The 24,026-nt window shown below is 35.0% G+C and overlaps 2 protein-coding genes across 3 annotated transcripts; one reads left to right on the forward strand and one right to left on the reverse strand.

The window, feature by feature from the left end:
* Positions 1–1,750: 1,750 nt before the first annotated feature.
* Positions 1,751–3,276, reverse strand: LOC132179195 (B3 domain-containing protein At1g05920-like). Its single transcript, XM_059591860.1, has 3 exons — positions 3,160–3,276; positions 2,838–3,055; positions 1,751–2,625 (listed from the first exon to the last, which is right to left on the reverse strand). Exons 1-3 carry the CDS (start codon positions 3,259–3,261, stop codon positions 2,151–2,153), a joined length of 795 nt encoding a protein of 264 aa, XP_059447843.1. The 5' UTR covers positions 3,262–3,276; the 3' UTR covers positions 1,751–2,150.
* Positions 3,277–6,574: 3,298 nt separating this feature from the next.
* LOC132177557 (probable sphingolipid transporter spinster homolog 2) lies at positions 6,575–22,844 on the forward strand. 2 transcript variants are annotated; one of them, XM_059589928.1, is made up of 16 exons: positions 6,575–6,805; positions 8,214–8,345; positions 8,801–8,902; positions 10,631–10,735; positions 10,918–10,993; positions 12,235–12,309; positions 12,534–12,636; positions 12,711–12,770; positions 13,534–13,615; positions 13,757–13,854; positions 14,065–14,141; positions 14,331–14,444; positions 16,246–16,365; positions 20,165–20,293; positions 21,606–21,684; positions 22,557–22,844. In XM_059589928.1, exons 1-16 carry the CDS (start codon positions 6,687–6,689, stop codon positions 22,688–22,690), a joined length of 1,605 nt encoding a protein of 534 aa, XP_059445911.1. In that variant the 5' UTR covers positions 6,575–6,686; the 3' UTR covers positions 22,691–22,844. The 2 variants fall into 2 exon arrangements, with proteins under 2 accessions (XP_059445911.1, XP_059445912.1); XM_059589929.1 differs by having other exon boundaries at positions 13,540–13,615.
* Positions 22,845–24,026: the final 1,182 nt, after the last annotated feature.

The following is a 24,026-nucleotide window of genomic DNA, read 5'->3' on the forward strand; positions in this document are numbered from 1 at the left end:
CGCCAACGGTCACAAACCCATTTTGAAATCATAATTACTACCCCATCTATGGTGCAGCGGGTGCTCACCGTGTTTGGCGGAATGGTGCAGCGGGTGCTCACCGTGTTTGTCGCTAACGGTCGAAATAAGCGCACATGCGCCGGTTTTCATTGGCTTTGCCACCAACGGTCCCGGTCAGAGTATACACCCCCAAATTGTCACAAACTCAATTTGAAATAACTATTTTGCCCTCCATTTTTTTAAATATTATCTTCCAAGGTTGTCTTGTGGCTGTGAATTGCATTTTCATTATTTTGAGAATTGGTATTTGTTTGTCAGGGAATTGGGATCAGCTGCACCGCCTTAGATCAGACGCACCCACTTAGATCAGACCTCATCCCATTGTCTGGAACTAAAAGGGTATGCCCTCAAACTGTTTGTGAAAGGTTATCACTGAAAAAAGGTTCCTCGCACCCCCTGCAGATGAGTTCTATTGTTCTCTTTATAACATGTACATCTTCAATCATTCACTTTTACCAAGAAACGTACTTCATTTTTGGCCTCTGCATTGTGTTGGATGGACTGGCTATACTAATAATAATTCATGCCTTAACTGTTTGCTTGAATTCTTCAACTGCTTCAAAGTGCAGATCTCAGGAGCTCAAAAGAAGCTTTTTGTTAAAACCTTTAATTTAGATTTAGAACAAGAATCAGAGGTATGGGAAAACTGAAGCTGGAAAGCAAACATGGGGAATAAAAAAGTTGGCTGAATGAATGGTTATAAATTTTGTATTATTGTGATGAGATACTATTCTGAGTGGAGATATTTTGGTTCTCCTTTAATTTTTTTTATTAATGGATAAAAACATTCTGCCCTTTTTTGGTGAGGGTCCAACCTATAATTGCTAGAGATATAGATCCTTAAGTTTCATCAGTAGATTTCACATCAAATCAAGTGGTCTTAGGAAGTAAAATCTAGATTATAAGTTCTCTTACTTTCTTTTAATGCTATATATCATTATTGTCATTACATTTTGTTTTCTAGATATACAGAACATATTTGGGCCACGAATCTAAATGCATAGATTAAGCAAATATCAACCTAGTTGGACCAAAACCTTGTTACAGAACCATCTTCTATATGTTCCATGGTACTCCAAGCAAAAAGGTGTTTTATTACTATCTAGTTTATATGTACTGTTGCTTTCTACTGAATTATTACCTATTGGAGAAATAGAAAAGAAAAAGCTTAGTAGATTTCTAAATTTCAGCAGACTAGAGATTCCTGAAAAGATGATCTTAACATTCATATCATGTTGTGCTGGAGAAAATTGAGGTATTGCTGGACATTGGTTGCGTCTGATATAATTCCAAATGATCACTATGTGATAGTGTTAGCAACAAATATAACCATGATTTTGCTTTTTGGTCCCTGTTTTCTCTTGAGCCTAAATCAAATTCTTCACTTTGGTGGTCTGACTTCCTTCTAAACGAATTTGTCACCTAGATACTCTAAATTCATGATAACTTTCTTAGAAAAAGCTGCTACTAGATACTTTTTCTGTCCTAAGATGGGAAGCTTGGGGCATGCCCTTTCTCCTATCCTTTTATCCTCACTATCTTCAAGTTATTGTTCATTAACAACTGTTGCCATGGGATTGACATTGTAGAGTCAGGAACAAAAGTTATAACTGAATTTGTTCAGTTATTACCTCAAACAATATATTAATGCAGAATGCAATGGATATGATCACCGAGACAACATCAAAAATTAAACTGAACAACAGAATTAATTATACAGAAAACGAGTTAAGTTGTAGTGATTATACTTTTACAACAAGCCCAAATAAAAAGAACTGACAAGAAACAAAAAGTACAGTACTAATTATCTAGCTTAATGAGGGCCAAGCAGAGCTTTTGGTTGACTTTGAAGGACCAAAGTTGTACATTATTTCCTGGCTTGAGCCCGTTTCTCTTTGCAATATCCATCCAAGGGTTGCTCAACACGTAGCTGCTGAGCACAGTACTAATTATCTAGATTAATGAGGGCCAAGCAGAGCTTTTGGTTGACTTTGAAGGACCAAAGTTGTACATTATTTCCTGGCTTGAGCCCGTTTCTCTTTGCAATATCCATCCAAGGGTTGCTCAACACGTAGCTGCTGAGCACAGTACTAATTATCTAGATTAATGAGGGCCAAGCAGAGCTTTTGGTTGACTTTGAAGGACCAAAGTTGTACATTATTTCCTGGCTTGAGCCCGTTTCTCTTTGCAATATCCATCCAAGGGTTGCTCAACACATAGCTGCTGCTGTTACCGAATTTCCACTTCTTCAAGAAGACGCTCGATTCCTTAAGGCCTGGTTCTATCAATGGCACTTTCTTGCCTTTGAAGTGTTTTCCATTTGCTTCTTTCTCCTTAAGACGGGCTTGATCCTCATTGCTTAGAAAGTCAAACCTCATTTGGCCCCTTGGAATTGAAAACCGGTCCTGAGAAGGGTTCATATCAGTGATGGTCAATTCTTTTTGAATCACAAGCTTGATATTCAAACCCTGCAGCCCTGCGATTTTGTCCTTGAACTCGGTTGGCATTTGGGTTGGAACCGGGTGCTTGATCTCTGTCAGGTTCTTTCTCTGCTTCTTGGGTTTCCTGGTAAGCACACAAGATAACTTGAGTCCCAATCCTACTACTACAATTACAGTACTTGAAACTATCTTTGTAGTAATACAATAAGTAAGAGATCAAAGTGAGTATGTAGTTGATGTTTATAAAACCTGTAACGTATGATATATATGAATGGAGAGGTCTCTACCGATTGAGTGAGAGAATACGAGTCACATATATATATTGAATTCTATTACCTGGACTTTCTTGACTCCAATGGCTTCTTCTCCTGGTACCGCTTTCTCTTCTTGTAGAATTCATCCAAGCCCATCAAGATCCTCACAGTTAGCAGCCGGTCTACCTCGTTTTGATCCCCACCCACAGCTCTGATCACCTCCTCTTTGATTTTATTGAAGTCCCCACATATCTCAAGAGAGTCCCTCCTCAGATCCTCAAGAGTGATGATGGTCATGTCCTGAAACAAGAAAAATGAAAGATTTTGAGTTTCAAAAGCGTTTTAGAGGACACCACACTGGAAAGGAATGATTGGGAGTGAGTATGAGAAGAAACAAGACCCACTTCAATGTCTTCAGAACAGAGGAAAAGACAAGAGTAGAAAGAAAAGATGAAAGTGAGTATAGGTTGAATGGGTTGGTCCTTTGCCACTTCAAGACAAGCCATCACAGTGCTTTAAAGAAAAGTCAATAAAAACATCGTTAGGGCACCATAATAGATTACTTACAAAGGATGAACTTTTTACTGACCACACATTCAATCTGTCTGTTTATGCCACTTGACCCTACCCTCTTTGAACAACTTAGATTTTCTTCCGCTGAAAAAAGACATGACAAGTTCATTGGATTAAAAAGAAAACGGTTACATCAACTGAACTCCTTGGATTCCATTGTTTTCTTTTTTACTTTTTCTTTAAGATTTGGCCATTTGGAAAAATGGAAAAATCACATCACCAATTCAATCACTCTTAATATAAAATCATAATAATTTTATGTTAAATAATGTGGTATAGATGTTGTAGATTGAGTAGTAAAGATGCTTCCATAGATTAGTATTTACAAAGAAAAAGGAAAAAAAAAATAGAGAAGGAAGAGAATTGGCAAACAATGGTATATGGATATGGCATTTCTAGAGCAATCTATAGAGAATTTCTAGAGCAGGAATGACAAGGCACAATTTGTTTGCAAAACTCCAGCTGCTAAAATAAGCTACACTGAATGCTACATATATAGTCATAGTAATAGAATAATAGGACAAACAATGGTATACAGAACTGCAAATTGCAACATAATGCAATCAGGGTAATCTAGCAACCAAATTCTTTATATATATATATATGAAAGGGAGTTACAGCCTTAATACACAATAATTATACAAGAGAAATTCCTATTTAGTAGATAAAAAAGAACAAATGTTCAAAAAATTAGAAAAACTACAGAAAAGTAAACAATGATGAGATGCTATGCATATGAAAGGGAGTTGTTGAAAAATCTTTTTTCAGCTTTACCACTGAAGTTTCTTTATTTTCAACGTTCGGTGCATTCCAATCTCTCCAAATATTTCACATTAAACATAAAGGAGCCCCCACACTTCCAAAATGTCACAACGCTCCGAACTCATTGCTATCTCATCCTTTTAGGCATAACCCAAACAACATCAAATAAACTAAAAGGCAAGATCCATAATTCTCTTGCAACTTCACAATGAATAAGAAGGTGTTCAATAGATTCCACACTTTTCTTACACATACCGCATTAATTACTCAACGTTAATTTTTTTCCTAAATCCACCGTCAACATAATGAATGGTACCCCTGAAGGAGTCTTTATTCTCCATATATTTTTCCAAGGGAATGGGAAACCTGTATCTATGGTTAACACATGATCAAACAACTTCACTTCAAACTGTTGCCTTTTGGAAGAGATTCAACAAATTCTATATGCGTCTCATTGCCTTACTCTAAGAGAATAGAATGTCTCAAAGAAAGATGAAATCAACTCCATCTCCCAATCCTGTACCCGTTCTAAGAAATATTATATTTCAGTGAATACTTCCATTTCAGAACTACATGAGATCCGCCACCTACACTGTAATACCCCATGTAATTAACAAGCTTTTGTTCAAATGCAAAGATTCTTGCAACTTTTATTAATGAGAATTCCCTTATAAATAAAAGTATTTTAAACCAAAAAAAAAAAGTAAGTAATTTTTATCCGAGAGTATTTTTGTTCTTTTAGGTCGTGAAAGGGAAACATTACAATTCCAAAAATAGATTGAAGAGTGATTGCAAAAATTGAAACATCGTAAGAACATTAATGGTAATAAATATAGTTAACCCGTCTTTTTTTTTTTTTAATGAGGACGCAAATAAGGTTTTGATATTAATAAAGGCATGCACCGATGTTTATTCCCAAACTCACTTTTGAAAGAGGTTCAGATTCTTTTTAAAAACTTTACTTTAATTTATCTCGCACTTGATATTCTAGTTCGTAACATTGGCAAAGCAGCTTAGAAGATGATGCAACACTAACTTTGGCAAGCCACCATTTTTTTCTCATTCTAATGTGTTGCTACATTCTTAACCATTCATTTAAAACAAAATGCTCAAATAAAAAGCCAGATCTCAATCTAGTTGTCTTAGGGTTTGGGGGCCTCTTTCCAACCTGGACCCTCTATGCAATCATCATTTGAATACTTAAGCCACTACTTTGGCAAAGCTTCCTAGGTTGGTATGGCCAAAAAATCTATGCACTTAATTCACAACTTTACATCTTAAAGTTTGTCTCTCAGATGCAGATGTTGATGTAAGTTAACACTTATGCATCAAAATACGAGATTCCCACCAAACTTTATTGTTAGATGCGTTGGTTGAGATAATCTAATGATTTGGCAGGAAAAAAAAAAAAATTACAACTCACAATGTTCAAACAACAATATAGAATACTACACCGTACTTTTATCCAATTTTGCTTATGTAACACTGGCAAACATGTCATTGGACCTGTCTTTGTTAAAGAAAAAAAGTAATGCCAGAAATTATATTTTTATTTCACAATTCTTACGTGATAGTTCCAGCCAACTTGGATCAATTATTGTACTTTTTTTTTTTTAAAAAAAAAAAAACGACAATTGGTTGGAATTGTCATATCAGAATTATGAGATAAAAATGTACTATATAGCATTACTGAACAAAAAAAAAAAATTGTAAAGATTGATCACATCAGCAAAGCATAATAAAAGTGGTAAATTGGCGGTGAGTATGCAATACATTCGTGTATGATATGACACTTAAAAAAATAATATTAAAAATAATATTTTTATCTTATAATTATAACGTAAAAGATATCATTACTTCCCTTAAAAAGCATCCACCAGACCACCAAGATCATGAATCATGATCTAGATATCAAGGTTTTCTTTCTTTTCTTTTTCTGGTTAAAGAAAAGCCTAAAAAATGAAGGACAAAAGAAAAAGCATCTTGTGCTTCTTCTGGATACCCAACTTCCTTTTGGCTAAACTACCATGTCGTGGTATATTCTTCAATTCATTCCTAGAGTGTCGCGTACAACTCTCATATCATATGATGTTTTGAGATCAATGGGTGATCCCCAAACCAATGTCTACATGGCCCAATCACAACGTGGTAGCTCACAAGTCCACAGTGCAACCGCACACCCACGATTAAAAGCAAATTGAAACCTAAGCAAACTGTAATTGCAACAATGATCTTAAAACCATATAAAACTAAATTCTTCTCCTGGCTAATTATATCACACGTCAAGTAAAAAAAAAAAGAGTATTTTTTAGTTCTTGTTTGTTTTCGAATTTTTTTTTTCTTTAAACATGTCTGGATAAGGGTGGAGAAAAATTCGAATTAGTAATATCCACTTTATCCAACGTGATTTAAGAATTCAAATTAATAATCTCATTTTTATTATGCATGATTCTAGCTCCAGTCAATAGAGCAACCTATCAACAAAAAGCTCAAAGTTTTAGGAGTAAACGACAACCCCCCTCTTCTCCTTCCCAACTACCATTCAAATATCAAAGGTTGCTTCAACTGTACATATTTGTACACATTTTTTCTTTTTATGGCAGTGGAGAAAGAACAAGCAGAGCCTTCAGGGGAATCCAAGCCTTCGGCTGAGACAGACATGGGTCGGAGAGCTTCTAGCACTGCTCCAACCCCGTCATGGTTCACGCCCAAGAGGTACTTTCTCGTGGTTGGTGGGTTTTTGTCTTTTTGTGGAATTTTTGGTTGCTGAGAAAAAAAGAGAGGATTTTGAGTGTTTCTGTTTTTTGTTTTTTGAATTTCTTTTTTGGGATTTTGTAATGAGCGTAGTTGGTATTCAAGCTTTTATTTATTTATTTTTGTGTGTGCATTGGTTCCTGAAAAAATGTTGGACGTGAAAATTCGTAGATTATAAGGGTCCTGGAATATCAGAGAAAACAGAAGGATTTATTCCTTTTGTCAAAATTTACTCTTTTGGGCTTAGTTTGGTTGAGTTTTTTTGTTTCTGGAAGGCAATGTCAATGTGCCAAACTTCAAAATTGTAACTTTGATTATTATGTTGCTGGGACTGTGTTTGGTTTCTGAGAAAATGTGAGAAAGGAAAAGAAGGTGAGTTTATATATATATAGAAAAAGGTGCTTCACTCAACCGTGGCCTATACAGTTATTTGGGACGCATAGAGTTTTCTCATGTATTTCCATTTAGAATCCAAAATGCTGTAGACTTGAGATTGATTTTTAGAATTTCTTTCTTTTTTAGTCTCCACTGTGATCAAACTGGCCACTAGGTATTGAAAATTAGGAATTTTGGCTACAATCCGTTTGTTAATGGTTTTTAGAAGGGTTTTTTTTTTTTTTTTGGTGGAAAAAGTGTTCTGACATAACACAAAGGTAAAAGTAGTTTCAAGAGTTTTGTTAGTGTTTTATTTTTTGGGTTGTTTGTTAATGTTTTTGTTTTGGAAAGAGAAAACAAAAAGGAGAAGGGGAAAATGTTATCAAACAAAGCCCATAATTTGTGCATATGCATATTTTTATATTATTTAACAGTTGACGTTGATGGGTTGGAGTGCATATTGAATTGATTCTTTGTTGAAGATGATTTTGTTAAGGCTTTTGAAGTCCTATTGTCAGGACTGATAAAGGAATTAGATTGGTTGCTTTGAGTGGTCAGTTAGTCCTTGAATTTGATAAAAAGGTGTTCTGGTGGATTGTAGAATGGGAGATTAAAGGAAAATGACATTTCTTATTTACTTAATTGACTAAGTGGCTTGGCTGGGGGTGCTTTTAGGTATTAGTGGCAGAATGATGGCTTCTTGTTCTCGAAATTAAAAGGAAAAGGTGATTTTCCAGGTTAGTTAGAAGATCAAATTTAAAGCCTGGTATGTATATGCACGTATGTATATGCACCCCCTGACTTTTTATGTTAAAAAAATACCCAAAACTTCATGTTGTTTGTGTCTGAGTCTAAATGTACTATCTATTTAATTATCTCTGAACTTGGGTTGAAAATCTCTTGAAGTTCAGACTTTACGATCCACTTTAAAGGTTCATACATTTCTTGTTGTTGGTCTAGTCATATAATAGACTTATTTATGTTGTTTTTGCAGGCTGCTCATTATCTTTTGTGTTATTAACTTGATAAATTATGTGGATCGAGGAACAATAGCCAGCAATGGTGTCAATGGTAGTCAAGGAACTTGCACCAAAAGTGGTACATGCACAGCTGGTACCGGAATACAGTAAGATTAACTTTGGGGGCTTTCATTTGAACCTGTGACAATAATCTTTGCATACCTTATTTGCACTTTTTTTCTTTTTACCATCGTGTTTTATGTGCCCCAGATAGAAATAAACTTGCATATTTTCTCATCATTAGTATACAATCATTGACATTAGATATATTCATCTGTTTCCAAGAAGCATAAAAAAAATGAAAAATTTGAGAAAAACATTTGTTACTTCACTTTTTCTCTGTCATACTTGTGCACATTTATGCGATCTTAAAATTACATCCACTCGCTGCAGCTACTAAGTGATTGAGGTTTTGTGTGTGTGTGGGTGTGTGACTGTGCATGTGTGTTGTATCCATTTGTGCACAATGACGCACTTGATTGTGCAATAAAATTATGGGGACATCAACTTTTTAAGAAGCTTAAATTGCTTTGACTTAATTTCAGTTTCTTATTGTATGTAGGGGGGAGTTTAACTTGAGCAATTTTGAAGATGGAGTTCTATCATCTGCTTTTATGGTTGGACTTCTTGTGGCTTCCCCAATATTTGCATCATTGGCAAAGAGGTAATAGTCATGTTGTCTTGCATAGGTTGCCAACCCATCTCAGTTTTATCTGCTTTTTTATCAGTTTCCAATTTATCTGTATATTGCACCTAGGTTTCTCTTAAATAGAGCACATACTTCAATGATTATTACATTTTGATTAACATAGTGAGATTTAATCTACAAATTATGTGCCTCACCTTTCAATTAATTATATCTTCTCTCCAATGACCGACTTGAGACGGCAAGTGTGGCCTCTTAAATTGTGTCTTTCAACTCTTGACAACACTGTATGTGTCTTATGCCTGCACAAGCTTCTTATTCATAAGAATGTGTTTACTTGTAGAAGAGGGGAAAACCCTAGCCTCCATTGTCTTGTAAAAACATGGCCACACTAGGGGAATTAAAATCCTAGCCTACTCTCATGTAAAACACAGCTAAGGAGGGTTCTAGAAGCTTGTGCAATTTGGTTAATGCAATCGGCTTGGAAAGGGACCTAGAGGGAAAATAAAAACTAGCTTCAATAGGCTTATTAAGACATTTGTCATCTCGTGACTTGTCCGAAGTTACTATTAATTACAATTGATTTCACTAAACAATTGTCATAGCACTCTAGTTTTTTATTTTTTATTTTTCAAAAACCTCAATGACATTCTCATATTATAATTGATTACTCACATGTACAAGATTATTGAGTATACATTTGTGAGTATACACGTAGAGAGATTTTTGATTATAAATCTTTCAGAAATTGATGGTTCCCTATTCAACTCTTTATTGTTTACCAGCCATTAGCAGAACAAAAGAAAAATGTCTACCAATGAAATGCTAAGGTCAAATATATTATATAGGCTATATGATCTGACCATGCATGAAGCTATTTGCGAAATCTGTTACATGCAGGAAATTTTATGGTGAAGTTTTAAATATTTGGAGAAAGTCTTGAGCTCCTCCAAAAAAATAAATTCCAAGTATCATTTCCAGGACCATCACTGGCAATGTAATTTAACTGTTTGGTGTTGGCAAGAATCCTCCTCCCTAGATTTTCCATTTGATAGAAGAGCTTTATTGACAATATTTTAAGAATACAAATTTATGTTGAAATTTGATAATGAGAGATTGTAGTATTCATTTCTAGCATGCTTGTTATACCAACGTGCTTCAAGTACATTAATCTTTTAGGGCAGCTAGAAAGGGATCTTGTTGCCTTGATACTCACCCTTGAAAATTGGAAATGTTCTAATGCTTTAAAAAATTTCTTATGCATAAAAAGAAATTTCAAAGATGAACAGGGGCTTTAAACAAGAGTATGAGAATTTATATTTCATGTCAAGGTTCCTGTTTATCCTTTTGTTCATTTGAATCCTTGAGGTTGACTAGTCTAACTATGTAATGGAGGCAGATTTTTTATTTTTTTTATTTTAATTTACCTTCATGTAGAATAACTTTTTACCATTGTGCATTTTGTTTTGCCATATTAGTCAAATATGATTGAAGAAAGAGAATATGTTTTATTTTCTATTTTTTATTTTTTATTTTTCACAGATTCATTTAGGCTTGTTGGACCTGGATTGTGAGTTCAGACTTCGCTGCAATCAGTTGTGCATTTCCATTTGATTTCTACTGCATTGCATATTAATTTTTCATATTAATGTTCTCCTGTACTGTATGCCGAAAGTATGATGCTAGGTTGGTCTCAGTGATTTCATTTCTCTATGAGTCCTTAATTGTTGTTCTCAAATTTTGCAGCGTGAATCCATTTAGGCTTATTGGAGTGGGACTTTCAGTTTGGACTTTAGCTGTAATTGGTTGCGGTTTTTCATTTAATTTCTGGTCCATTACAATCTGCCGCATGTAAGTGGCTATACATACGTATATATAAATTTCAATTAATCTTATATTTGATAAGTACAACTCATCTTATATACTCTCATTTTAGGTCTTTGTGTACTTAAGTAATAAGGACTCTTTAACACATGAATTAATATGTTTTTCAGTCGCTGTAGTAATTTTTTCCTTTAATGTGGTTTCTGCAGGCTGGTTGGTGTTGGTGAGGCTTCATTTATAAGTCTTGCAGCGCCATTCATTGATGATAATGCCCCAGCTACTCAGGTTTTTTTTCCTCCTTTCCCTTTTGACTATGCTTGCCATTGTATGATCCATTCCGTGTACTGCACTAATTTCAACTCTCCTCTAATTGTTTGGATGCAATGATTCTGTTGCACATGAATGTTAATTTCAAGTCCCCTCTAATGTCCCAGAACACTAATAGTTTCATGTCTTCCAATTCCTTTGGATATCTATGGTTACATTGGGTTATATTTTTTCATCTACCATCATAAATTGTGCAGCTATTTCAGTTTGGACGTTGATGTGCTAAACATTTAAATGTTTGTCCTTTAGAGTGAGTTGTTAATTCTGATTGTGGGGATGGAATTGGGATGGGATAGGAAGTCTTCTCTTACTTCTTTTTGTGCTCGAGTCACCAACATTGTTCCTTTGGTAGGTCTTGTGGAAGTCAGTGCACTCTAGAAATTATATCTAGTCATAAGATCTTTATATTTCCCTTTTTGAAGGTTTGGGGGAAGATTCTTACATCAGGATGGTTAATACTGTCATCAGAGGACTTATCAGGAAAAAATGTTGTCAACAGAGAAAGTCGAGTGTATTGTCATTAGAGCGGCTAGAAATAGCAATTCAAGCCCTTGGTTATTTTATAGAGACAGAAACTTGGTGCCAGCAGTTGAGCTTGGAACTCTTCCATTAATCAGTTATGGGGAAGAGGAAACGTAGCAGTCAACAGATGGAGAGAATAAGAAGCAAAGAACATGGACCAAGCAAAATATCTCTGTTGCCAAATTAATTTTCTTATAGATATGGCATGGTGTAGGCTAAAATATACCAAATATCCTCATGACATTTTGAACCAGGGTCAGATGGACTTTGGGAACCTTGAGATATATCTGTATTCAATTAGGCTAAGGAAAATGACCATGCTCAGCCCTTTCCAAGCGGGGTTACAGTTCAACCTAGAGATTTGAGGCTTTCTCTGTTATCATGTTCTGTTGCTGAGTTTCTTGGGCAGTGATGCAGTGGGTCAATATTATACCTTTCCTTATGAAATCCAGGCAAAATTTTTGTCAGATCAATGTAAATAGTCGTAATGTCCCTTGTAACCTCCCTTCCCTTTCCAACTTGTCACTTGCTTTCGGATGTGATTTAATCTCAGGTTTACACCATTGTGTGTTTTTTCCCCTTTTAGTTATGATTATTTTATTTGGTATTATACTTGCCTCTGCTTTTTGCTTTTTTATCTGCTTGAAACCTCATTCTTATACCTGTATTTGTATCAGAAAACAGCATGGCTTGCAATATTCTACATGTGTATACCAACTGGATATGCACTTGGCTACGTTTATGGTGGATTGGTACGTCTCTTTACTTTAACTGTTGTATGATTGAGGACCATGTTGTCATGGATGATCTCCTAATATTTAATTGTCAAATCATAAGAATTATGGATGTGTGACCATTTTTTATCTACTATAATTGATATTCTGATTGCTGTTTCTTACTTGATCCCGTCTCCTTTATGTTTCCTTCCCTGACCTTATTCGGCTGACTCTATTCCTTTTTTGTTATGAATATATAGGTTGGAGATTATCTCAATTGGCGTTATGCATTCTGGGTGGAGGCAATTTTAATGCTTCCCTTCGCAGTTCTAGGCTTTGTGATGAAGCCTCTTCAATTGAAAGGTGCATGTCTCTTATGTATTTACTTGTGATGCTGCAACCATTTATGTATGTTTATAAACGACTTGTGCATACAGGTTTTGCTCCAGCTGAATCAAACAAAGCACTGGCAGAGGTAGAGACAGCTGCCTCGCAAGGTACTGCAAATTATGATTATAACACAATGGATTATGCAGTATCCGTTTATTTTACCTTTCAGTTAAATACTTCCTTCACTAGATACAGAACATCGTATCGCTGATAACATTCCCAATAAGCCAATGTATATGAAAGATGCATCAGCATATAACTTCCAAGTTTTTTATGTGATTGTATAGTTGCATAAATGCATGAATTTAGAACTTTATTGATCAAATATGACACCTTAGTTTTTAAGCACAAATTCTAATTAATCAACTTTCCTTAACAAAATTTCTGCTTGTCTAAATTTCACCATCTTCATGACAGGATTGCTTCATAGCTATTGAAATGCAGTTTTATTTTGAAGCCAGTTGCTTGAAGCATTGATTCTGAATAAATTATGGAATCTGAGTTATGGATTTCTAACTAGGGTTCTTAGGAGGGAAAAGGAAGGATATCATGTAGCAAGATACTCTCTTATACTCCAGTTAGGCATCACAATGTCTTACCACCATAAACTACTTATAGGTTCAAAAAGACATAAAAAAAATGTGTTGTTTAGAAAGATTTTAAATTTGATGTTTTCATGTCATTACTATAGTCTTTGCTTCAGTCCTTTAATAGTTAACATTATTCATTAATATTTTATGTAGTCAATGATAACAGGAATCTGCTCTGTTGATTAGCCTCTTATGTGGAGTAGTTGTCCTTATTGGCTGCAATTATTTTATTTGATACTTGATAAAAAAAAAATATTTTATTTAGATTCTCAATGCATAGATACAGATGTTGCAGTTGGTAATGGTGGAGCAGCATCCACGAGAGAAGAGTTCAGGGATAAGAGCTCATATAAACCCGCCATGTGAGGACTGGCATCCTTCAGCTCATAATATGTTATTTTAAATGTGGTTAATATTTCTTTATACTACCTGCAAATTGTATATAGTACCTGCCAAAGTATGGAAATATATATTTTCTTTTCATAGATTTTATTTTATGGCAGGGTGAGTTTTGCAACCAAGATTTGGAATCAATTTGCAAGATTTTTGAAAGATATGCAAGTGCTTTTGCTTGAGAAGGTGTATGTCGTTAATGTTCTAGGTATTTTTCTCTCCTGCTTTACTACCATCTTGTGCATCTGTAGCTACTTCCATTTAATTCAGTGTGTTATCCTAATAAGTTAATCTGAAGAACTTCATCTTTGGATTTGTGATTTTTATTTTGGGATATTTCGAAAGTAATAATTCAGTTCACATGTTGCTTTCCTCACTCTTGACGTACTAATTCTCTTAAACACTGAATGATCCTTAGGTTACATAGCATACAACTTCGTTATTGGTGCCTACTCATATTGGGGACCTAAGGCTGGTAAAAATATTTATAATATGGTAAGCTCTTACCTTTTATCTAATATATGCAATTTTAAATTTTTCAATGCAACCTTTTCTAAAATACCCCTTTCATTTAAATTCACATGATTTGCATAAATAAGATACGCTTATTAAATGATAACAATGTAACCCCAAGATACAACTTGGTGATCTTGCTGCACCGTATGCAATTGGGTATTTTTGCAGAGCAATGCAGATCTGATTTTTGGAGGGATTACAATTGTCTGTGGAATATTGGGCACGTTAGCTGGAGGCTTTGTTCTTGATTTTATGAATAACACCATCTCCAATGCTTTTAAGGTGGGTTCTTTTGAGTTTAGAGGAAAGGAACTAGGATTACCTTCCTTGATTCTTTTGGTAGACATTCATGCATTATTTTCTTCTTGTTGGGCTGTTGTGCATAGAAGAGCGAGATCATCAAATATTTATCTTTTTGAACCGCTAGTTGTTGGTCTTTGACTTTGCACTCTCTCTCTCTCTCTCTCTCTGTGTGGCCATTTTTTTTTTTCTTGTGAAATTTTATTCTTCATAAAATCACTTTGAGATGAAAGTTAGCATCCGCCAAGATTTATATCATATACCAGTTATTCTCAGATACTTCCTGATATGTATCCAAGACAAACTATCTAAAGAAAATAATTTTTTCAACTTTGGAAAGCATGTCTTATACATTTTTGGTACTCTTGGCACATTGGATATTAGTATAAAATAAGAACATGATCGAAAAGAATAACCAGCGTATATACTCCAAGCGTCACAACATCTAGAGACAGCCATTTAGAATATTAGATTGCCATACTTAAAAAGCAGATTCTAAAATGTGTTCAAGTATAGGAACAAACATAGGGGAAATAGGTATTTGATGAAACCACAAGTCAGCATGCTGTTAGGGAGCTTATTAATGTTTTACTCTATTAAATTAATTTGATGGGCTGTTAGATTCTTATGTTTTAATTCTATTACTTAGATGGTCGGACATGTTTATGAATCTCACATCCATTGGGTGTGTGCTTGTTTATGGGTATATATACTTGTACCTCTCCACTCGATAGCTTAAGCTTTTAGTGAATGTTGTGTTGGAGAGCTGTCTAGGGTTCTCACTTCTTGTTTCTATTTGCTACTTGTCCTTTAATTATTTTCAGAGTAAAAGTTGCTGTTTATCTCTGTTATTCTAGTTGTCTACTTGGTTTCTCCTTGCTGCATCAGTATATGAATAATTAACCATGGCAGTTTATTTAGGCCTCTAGACATTTTGCCATTATTACATTAAGTTCTAAGAAATATTATTGGCATGTGTGCAGTTCTCATACAGAGCTAGGAATGCAGTTCCATACAACTAAATCTTCCTATAGCTACCAATGTTATTTCTACATATTCTTTAGTGCCTTGGGACTCTCATGTCTAGCGTTTTTGCATGTTTTTTTTTCCTAAGACTTGACTTAGTTATTGAAACTTTTTAATGACGAGAAACCTTTAAATGAATTTTTGCCTTCTGTATTATATTTCAACATCACAAAACTCCATGGTCCTTTATGATGTGAAACTGAATAAAGTGCAGAACTCAATATTAAATTTAGAAACTAATTACAATGTTGATTAAGCAAATCATATTCTACACATCATAGAAATTTAACCAACTTGGATAGAAGGCAAATTGGAGTTGCAAAATGCGAAATGAAGTTCTGATGGCATAAGCTGGGTCAGAATCTTCAGATATGATGTTGAATTTTTGGGAAAGCAGTCGTCATGTACTATGATTTCCAATTTCAAACATTGGGAAATTTCACTCTCATATCCCTTTTCTTTTTTGGGGGGTGGGGAGGAAGATTAGGCAATTTTATTTACATAGGCCAGAAGCTTTGAACAGTTGAGCTTGCTGTGAATTTAATTGGCTTGTCTTGAAATAGAATTCATGTCAGTTCTTTTTCTTCTATGCTTTTTATATATAGAAGTTTGGTTTAGTGAAGCTTTGTGGAATTGAGAAAACCTTCAGGAATGGCCTTATACAATCCAAATATTTCTGTCTTTGTTTACAATAATCATACCAAAATTATTTCTTCATGCCCCTGCCACTAAATAGCTTAGTTGGAAACTGTTGCAGCTTCTTTCAGTGGCAACATTTTTGGGAGCGGTATTTTGCTTCAGTGCCTTTTGTTTCAAGAGCATGTATGTTTTCCTAGTTCTTTTTTCGGTTGGTGAACTACTTGTCTTTGCCACTCAGGTATTTCCCTCCTTAATGCAAATAGTTTTTTGATGTTGCTACATATTTCCGTGTTTTAATCATCCTTTATGCTCAACATACTGTTCAGTTGGAAATATCCTCAGTAAATCAAGCATCTTTTTCTCATAAGTATCATTTCATGGTTGTGATGCATGATTGTTATTGTTTTTTTTTGTTATTGATCAAATGTTTTCTCATAAAATAAATACGAGAGGAGTTAATATCTTCTGAGAGCAAAGCAATACTGGAAAATACAATATCCACATGGTGCCATAACATTTTTCTAGTTTCCTCCCCTTTTGCCAACCGCTAAGCAAAATTTCCTTAAATGGCCTATTCAGATGCCTCTCCCTTTTGATAACTTTCTTTTGTGAATAATAATTTATGAAAAAAAAAAAGAAAATTGGCAAAGCCCCCATACATAAAAAGTATACAAGAGAAAACAACCTCCCTAATGGCATTCGAAGTCTAAAAAGTGAATAAGATCTACAAGATTTGAGAAGGAAAAATTAGGAACTAGAGTTGCAGCCTAGTCTAAGAGAGAACTCATAAAGGAGGATTTTAAACAAAGAACATTAAACTCACAATCCTCAAATAGGTGCCAGTTTCTTTCTCTCCAAATGCTCCACATTAATAGTGCAAGAATGACTTACCAGAGGCTTTGTTGGAATGTCCCTGTTCTTGTGTCTTCAAACAATGTAGCAGCTCTAGAGTATTGCTAGAGATGACTCACGAGACTCAAATAAATTTAGAATCAGGTGCCTAAGATCGGAGGTAAACTCACAATGGAGAAGGACGTGATTTACAGCCTCGTCATTCATTTTGTAGTTCACACCAATTAATTAGAGTGAGACCCAGTCTTCTCAGATTATCAATCATAAGCATATTACCCCGAGCTGCCATCCAAGTGAAGAAAACATTGCGGAACGGGGTCTTAACCTTCTAAATGCTTTTCTATGGGAATAAACAAGGCTCTCCAGGCAATAAAGAATTATAGTAGCTCTTCACTTCAAAATCATGATTGCATGTTGTGGTCCAACATTCAGTCCGGCTCCTCTAGATGGGTTTTCAAAGAGTACAATAGGTCGAGTAAACAAGTGTAGGGACTCTAACTCTCAATCCTGGACTGCCCTGATGAAACTCGATTCTAATTGATATAATTGTGAAAAGAGTCCAAGTAATCTGATAATAAGCACTATTTCTCCGCACCAACATCATGCCAAAAATGATTGCGGTATTCCTCCAAAGGCCCACCACATAGGGCCTTCTAACTTCCTCTGAACACCAACCCCCTCTTTGGATCCCATGCTTCTCAACGATCACCTCTTTATAAAGAATTATCCTCTTACACAAATCTCGAGAACCATTTACCCAATAACGCTTTATCAAATAGCATGAGGTTTTTAACACCCAATCCACCTCTAAGAACTGAGGAGCAAACAATCCTCTAGATGAAACTTGGCTCACCACCTATTCCATCCCAAAGGAAGTCCTTTTGAAGACACTCCAATCTTCTAGCTACTCCTAGTACAGGGAATAGGGATCAAAAATACTTAGGTAAACTGGATAATGTACCCTTGATTAGTGTTAGGAAACCACCCCGAGACAAAGTATATCTTCTTCCAACTGATTAATCTTCTTTCCATTTTCTCAATTACCCCATCCCAAATAACCTTTGACTTGAAAGCACCTAGAGGGAGTCCCAAATATTTCAATGGTAGAGAGGATATACTACAATTGAGAATATTGGCCAGCTCTTCCTGATTTGGAACCTCCCCCACTGCAATTAAATCAGATTTTCGAAGATTTACCTCCAAACTCGAAATAGCCTCAAAGCACAAAAGAATGTGTTCCAGATTATAGATATGATCTTGATCTATATCACACATAATAAGCATGTCATATGCAAAAAGAAGGTGAGAATTTAGATTTCCAAAGGGGCAGCATTTTTGGTGTCTATCTTGAATCTAGATTTAAAAAAAAAAAAAATAAAAAAAATAAATAAAAAAAAAAAATAAAAATAAAAACCAATCACAGCTCAGCTATGGACAACATCGAGCTAAGAGCCTCCATGACAATCACAAAGAGAAGGGGCATGGGGGGTCACCTTGGTGGAGGGCCCTAGAGCTACTAAAAAATCCATGCAAACTACCATTAATCAAAATAGAGAATCGGGATGTGGAGATACATGCAGACATTCATTGCCTCCATTCAGAGCCAAAGCCAAGACGCCCCAATAGATAGGAAAGGAACTCCCAGTTGACATGGTCATAGGCCTTTTTCAAGTCCAGCTTGCACATAACTTCAGGAATTCCCAATTTTAACTTCCCATTGGAATACTCATTTGCAATAAGAATTGAGTCGGGGAATTTGTCTCCCCCCTATAAAGGCATTATGAGTATTTGATATGAGCAAACTCAGCACATGTTTCATTCTAATAGGAAAGAAAATCTTATAGACTCCACACCAAGCTTATAGGTCTGAAATCCATTACTTCCAACTACCCTACCTTTTTAGGGATAAGGGTAAGGAAAGTAACATTGAGGCTTTTCTCGAACAGCCCATGCTCGTAAAAATTGTGGAAGACGTGCATGAGATCGCCCTTCACTATAGCCCAACACAATTGAAAGAAAGCAATAGTGAAGTTATCCGGACTTGACGGTTTATCACCATCGATGCTAAGCACTACCTGAAGGACTTCCTCCACTTGAAATAGTCTCTCCAACCAATCTGCTTCTATAGAGTCTAGCAAGGACTTCCTCCTCTTGAAATAGTCTCTCCACCCTCCATTGTTGAACTCCTCTACGAAACGACCATATAGCTTCCATGACTGTTGCTACACCGTTGGCCCAAGAGGGCACACTGAGCATTCCTGAACTTTCGAATAAAACCTCCCACTGATTTTCATTCCACCTTAGCCGCATTGTCAATGGTCGAGAGTAGCCAAAATGCACCCTCTCTCCCCAGAAAGATGGAACGAAGGTACCATTTCCCTCGTTCCACTATTCTCGGACTGAAAGAATTACCCCCAGGCTAAATGATGAATTCAACGAATTTTGCTTCTACAAAAAAGAACCTCGCCATGGCATGTTTGACACACTCAACAACAACCTTAACCCATGTCAACCAATCAACCAACAAAACCAGAGCAGCCAAATACAATGGAGGCCTATGCTTTAGCAAAGAAATACGTGTGACACTTTTTGATACACCTAATAGCTCTTAAATTAAAATTGCAAAATGTAATGTATCTCCCTTTTGATTCACCTAATCTAGTATTATACTACTTTCTGGCAATATTATACCGTGTGTCGACATCAATTTCCTTGCCATATAACCTTCTGTCTGATTTTTCTAATCCATTGATGAATTTACAAAAAAATTGATCATGGCCCCAGGACAGGCTGCTTAAAAATTGACCTAGAGATGTGGGCATATGCTAGGACATTATACCATATAATTTGCTTTAACATGAATGCACTTTGAGGGATTTATAGATTTTTTCTGTGTTAGAATTGTTATGTTTTCCATCATGAATATGACAAGGAGTTTGCTTTTCTTTTTCTTTTCTTTTTTCCTCTTGAGAAAATAACTTATTTCAGTAACTTAATGATGTTTGTCTGGAAGAATTCATTTTGTATGCTACATGAAATTGTTAAAATAAAAAAAGTATATCTGGTTAGAAGATTATTTTCATTATCTCTTTGAATACAAGCTGAAAGGCTTTGTATTGCTAAGAAATTAACAATTCGCAATTTGGAGTACTTACTCTACAGGAACTTTCTATTTTCATTTTCAGGGACCTGTAAATTATATATCTCTCCATTGTGTTAAACCAAGTATGAGGCCACTATCTATGGCTATCTCTACTGTTTCAATTCACATCTTTGGAGATGTTCCTTCCTCACCTCTTGTTGGAGTTCTCGAGGTTTGCCTTCTTTCATCATGTCTTTGGAAATGCTGAACTGGTATTTTGTTGGGACTTACTGTTTTCCTTTAGTGGTATCAAGTGTGGATGATACTGATGCCTAATCATATCTTTGAAGTAACTATTTGACCTTAGCCTTTTGACTTTCCTCTAACCCTAAAGAAAAAATGGAAAGCACTTTCCTAGTTATTGTCTTCCAGTCATCAAGTGCTGCTTTCAGTTATAAACTAGCGTAATACAAGCAAAAAGGTAATCAATTAAATATTGGCAATTCAGTCCCTTCTGGATAATGGTCAAAACATGTGTTTTGATAGATTACAGGAGCAGTAAAAAGAAAATTAAAGAGAAGAGAGAGAGAGAGAGAGAGAATTGCATCTTACTCCCTTTAATGGAAATTTCATTGATAACAATTATAATTACTTTTAAAGCTTATCCATAATGAGTTCAATTTTCTCAATTGATAAGATGTATATTGAAATTCATAAACACTAATGATTCCCTAGTGAGTTTTTAACAAATATATATATATATATATATATATATATATATATATATATATATATATATATAATAAGTAATAAGGAGTTTTATTGAAAAAAGAAAAAGAGAAAAGAACTGTACAAGAAGAAACCCCAAAGCACACCCACAAAAAGAACCCCACAAGCCCACCCAAGAACCCCAAAAAGCACCCAAAAAACCCCCCAAACTCACTCAGATCACTACATCACAGTGATCTTGCCCCTCCTTGTCCGGGATGGCCCGCGAGCAACACTGTAATTAATAGAGCTTTCTAAATTTAACAACAGGGAAAAATATTAATGACACCACATGCAGTTTTTTATAAAGGGAACAGTGATGAGTAGGAATCTAGAGTGTCCAACCCCATTTCTATCTTGTATGAAACCTAATTTTCAAATACGTAAGTAGAGCCATTATAGAAAGAATAATAATGGTATCAACAGATAGATGCTTTGTATATAGAAAAGAATCTGTGATACTGTTTAGAAAACTTTTAGTTTGGGCAGTATATTGCTTTTGGTAAATTGAATGGTGAGCCTGGGGGGTGGGGGGTATCTTGGCAGTTATAATGATATCACAAACTTATGAACACAACAGGGAATTTCTTTTTATGTTTAGGTCTGTTACATTGTCATTCAAATAGTGATTGTTATGTAATTTGTAACTGTGTTCTGCCTGTTAGAAAGCAATGGGTTGATAGAGTTTACCGAGATCTTAAGATATTGAAGTCCTGATGCTGGTCTTTCATACATGTTTAGACCATCATTTTATTGGCCTTACTTTAATCATGCAGGATTATCTGGACAACTGGAGGAAGACTGCTCTTATTCTAACAGCGATTTTGTTTCCAGCAGCTGGAATATGGTTTATTGGTAAGTTCTTGTTAGTTATTTCCTCCTTTTTTCCCCAACAAAGGTGCATCCAAGTTAACAATTGATTATCTGGAGATAGCGTTTGAGTAAGGTCAGTGTGCTGCTCCAAAAATCCTGCGAGTAATTAGTGTAGTATATAGCAGTTCTTCTGTAGCATATAGGACTTATAACGTAGATAGCAAAATGTAAATAGTCTTAGACCCTGTTTGGGATTACGTTTAAAAAATAGAACTTTTAAGTCAAAAAGAGCTTTTTGGCAAAACCTTCAATTTTTAAGCTTTTGCCAAGAGTGCTTTTTAGCTATTTTTAGGCTTTTTTTTATCCTTGAAAGCGCTTTTAATTTTTTTACCAAACGAGTACTTTTTTCTTCAAATGGATTTTTTGAGTATTAAAAGTACTTTTAAGTCTCTCAAACGCAATTACAAACAGACTCTTAGGTTTACGTTCTGCTTGTGCTAGACTAAGATTTTTTGCATCAATGGATAATTGTCCAAGAAAATAAAAAATACATGTTTTTAAATACTTTTTGCCTTGTGACATAATGAGAGACTAGTTAAATTTCTGAATTGGTATGGGGGCAAAGAAACATGATAGAAACTATTTACAACATGTTCAGCAAATATGATTTAGTTTTCTTTCATTTTTAGGAAGAGTTCTTACTTTTAAATCCGTTTACACGATCTTATAAGAGAATAATGACAAAAGAGCTAGGTTGAAGAAGTTGATATTACTTTCTTTTTCTGTGAAAAACCAAATGCCTTAAGTAATTTGATCAAAGCTTTTGATCACATGATATTAAATTACATGAACAAAACACCATCCTTTCAAATCAACTGGCTATGAAGTTATATAACCAATATGTACTGCTGCAGGAGTATTTATGCACAGCGTTGATAGATTTAATGAAGAAAGTGAGCATCAAGTCATTGTGACAGACAGATCAAACAGAACACCCTTGCTAGGAGGGAAGACAGCAGAAACAATAGGATCTTCAGCTGAACCTTAAGTTTTTTTGTTTTTGTTTTTTTTTTTTTATGTTTAGGTAGCCCTCCACTTGATGCATTTTCTTTGTGTAAATAAGGTTCCTACTTTATATTTCTCCCAGTTTTGGAGGAACAACTACGTTGATTAGAGCCAAAGGTAAAGAAATATTTTCTCAAGTTACATAGGTCAAACGAAATCTTTGTTCGTAATAGATTTCATATCAATGGATGTCCCTATAGTGACAAAAAAAATTAAAAAAAAAAACCCCAAGAAGCAAGCCCCTAAATGGCCTTTATCAGCTCCAATATGTGTCTAGAAGTTTGTTTCAGCTAATAACGCCCGGAATAGAATCCTCTCAATTTCAAATGAAATGGATAGTATTCAGTTAGTATTTTTTAAAGGGGTAAAATTGTCATTTTTAATTTTTGGACAATTTACCCCTATAAAATACACTAACTGGATATTATTCATTTCAAATGAAATGAAAATGATCATTTTCCATAATGCTCCACCCAAAATGCTCCAAGTTGCAGCTTGATCAAACTTCATTTCAAACTTCATTTCTTTTGAATGAAAAGAAAACACAAACACAAATTGCAAAAGACTGAATTCTTCCGGTTGATTCAAAACATACCAACTATTACATAGTTTCTTGAACAAATAATACATAAACGACAAGTCAAAAAAGGAAACTAGAATCACTTAAAAGGAGAAAATGCTTTCTAAGGTAAAGATAAACTAAACATGGAAAATAGAAATCAAACATATTCATTTTGGAGAGATGTTTTGGTTTTGAGAGGTAATCTTGCATATTACACTTTCATTCTTGGTGAATATTGCATTTGTGATTTGCAAATCTCGTATAGACGGGGGTTGCAATTGAGTAGTTCTATTTGCTTGTTTGTAACCCTCATTCGAACTAGATTTATAAACGATTGATTCTGTATTGTGATAGAACACCCTTACTTGGAGGGATGACAGCAGAAACAACAGGATCTTCAACTGAACTTCAAGTTTTTTTTGTTTGTTTTTAGGTAGCCCTATACATGATGCTTTTTCTTTGTGTAAAATAAGGTTCCTACTTTGTATATTTTCCAGTTTTGGAAGGAAAAACTACGTTGATTAGAGCCAAAGGCAAATAAATAATTTCTTAAGTTACATGGGTCGAACGAAATCTTTGTTCATAATAGATTTCATATCAATGGATGTCCCTGTAGTGACAAAAAAACAAAAAAACCCCAAGAAGTAAGCCTCTAAATGGCCATTATCAGCTTCAATCTGTGTCTAGAAGTTTGTTTCAGCTAATGACGCCCGGAATAGGATCATCTCCATTTCAGATGAAATTGATAGTATCCAGT

The sequence above is a fragment of the Corylus avellana genome, chromosome ca4, assembly GCF_901000735.1.
Source record: "Corylus avellana chromosome ca4, CavTom2PMs-1.0".
Taxonomy (NCBI): domain Eukaryota; kingdom Viridiplantae; phylum Streptophyta; class Magnoliopsida; order Fagales; family Betulaceae; genus Corylus; species Corylus avellana.

Bases quoted from the DNA above. Each gene is read 5' to 3' on its own strand.
- LOC132179195 (XM_059591860.1), bottom strand. From the start codon at position 3,261: ATGGCTTGTCTTGAAGTGGCAAAGGACCAACCCATTCAACCTATACTC. The intron at 3,056-3,159 runs GTGGGTCTTGTT...TTCTTGTTTCAG, and splicing joins TCTGTTCTGAAGACATTGAA to GACATGACCATCATCACTCT. The intron at 2,626-2,837 runs GTAATAGAATTC...TGTGCTTACCAG, and splicing joins TTGGAGTCAAGAAAGTCCAG to GAAACCCAAGAAGCAGAGAA.
- LOC132177557 (XM_059589928.1), top strand. From the start codon at position 6,687: ATGGCAGTGGAGAAAGAACAAGCAGAGCCTTCAGGGGAATCCAAGCCT. The intron at 10,736-10,917 runs GTAAGTGGCTAT...TGGTTTCTGCAG, and splicing joins TCCATTACAATCTGCCGCAT to GCTGGTTGGTGTTGGTGAGG. The intron at 21,685-22,556 runs GTAAGTTCTTGT...GTACTGCTGCAG, and splicing joins AGCTGGAATATGGTTTATTG to GAGTATTTATGCACAGCGTT.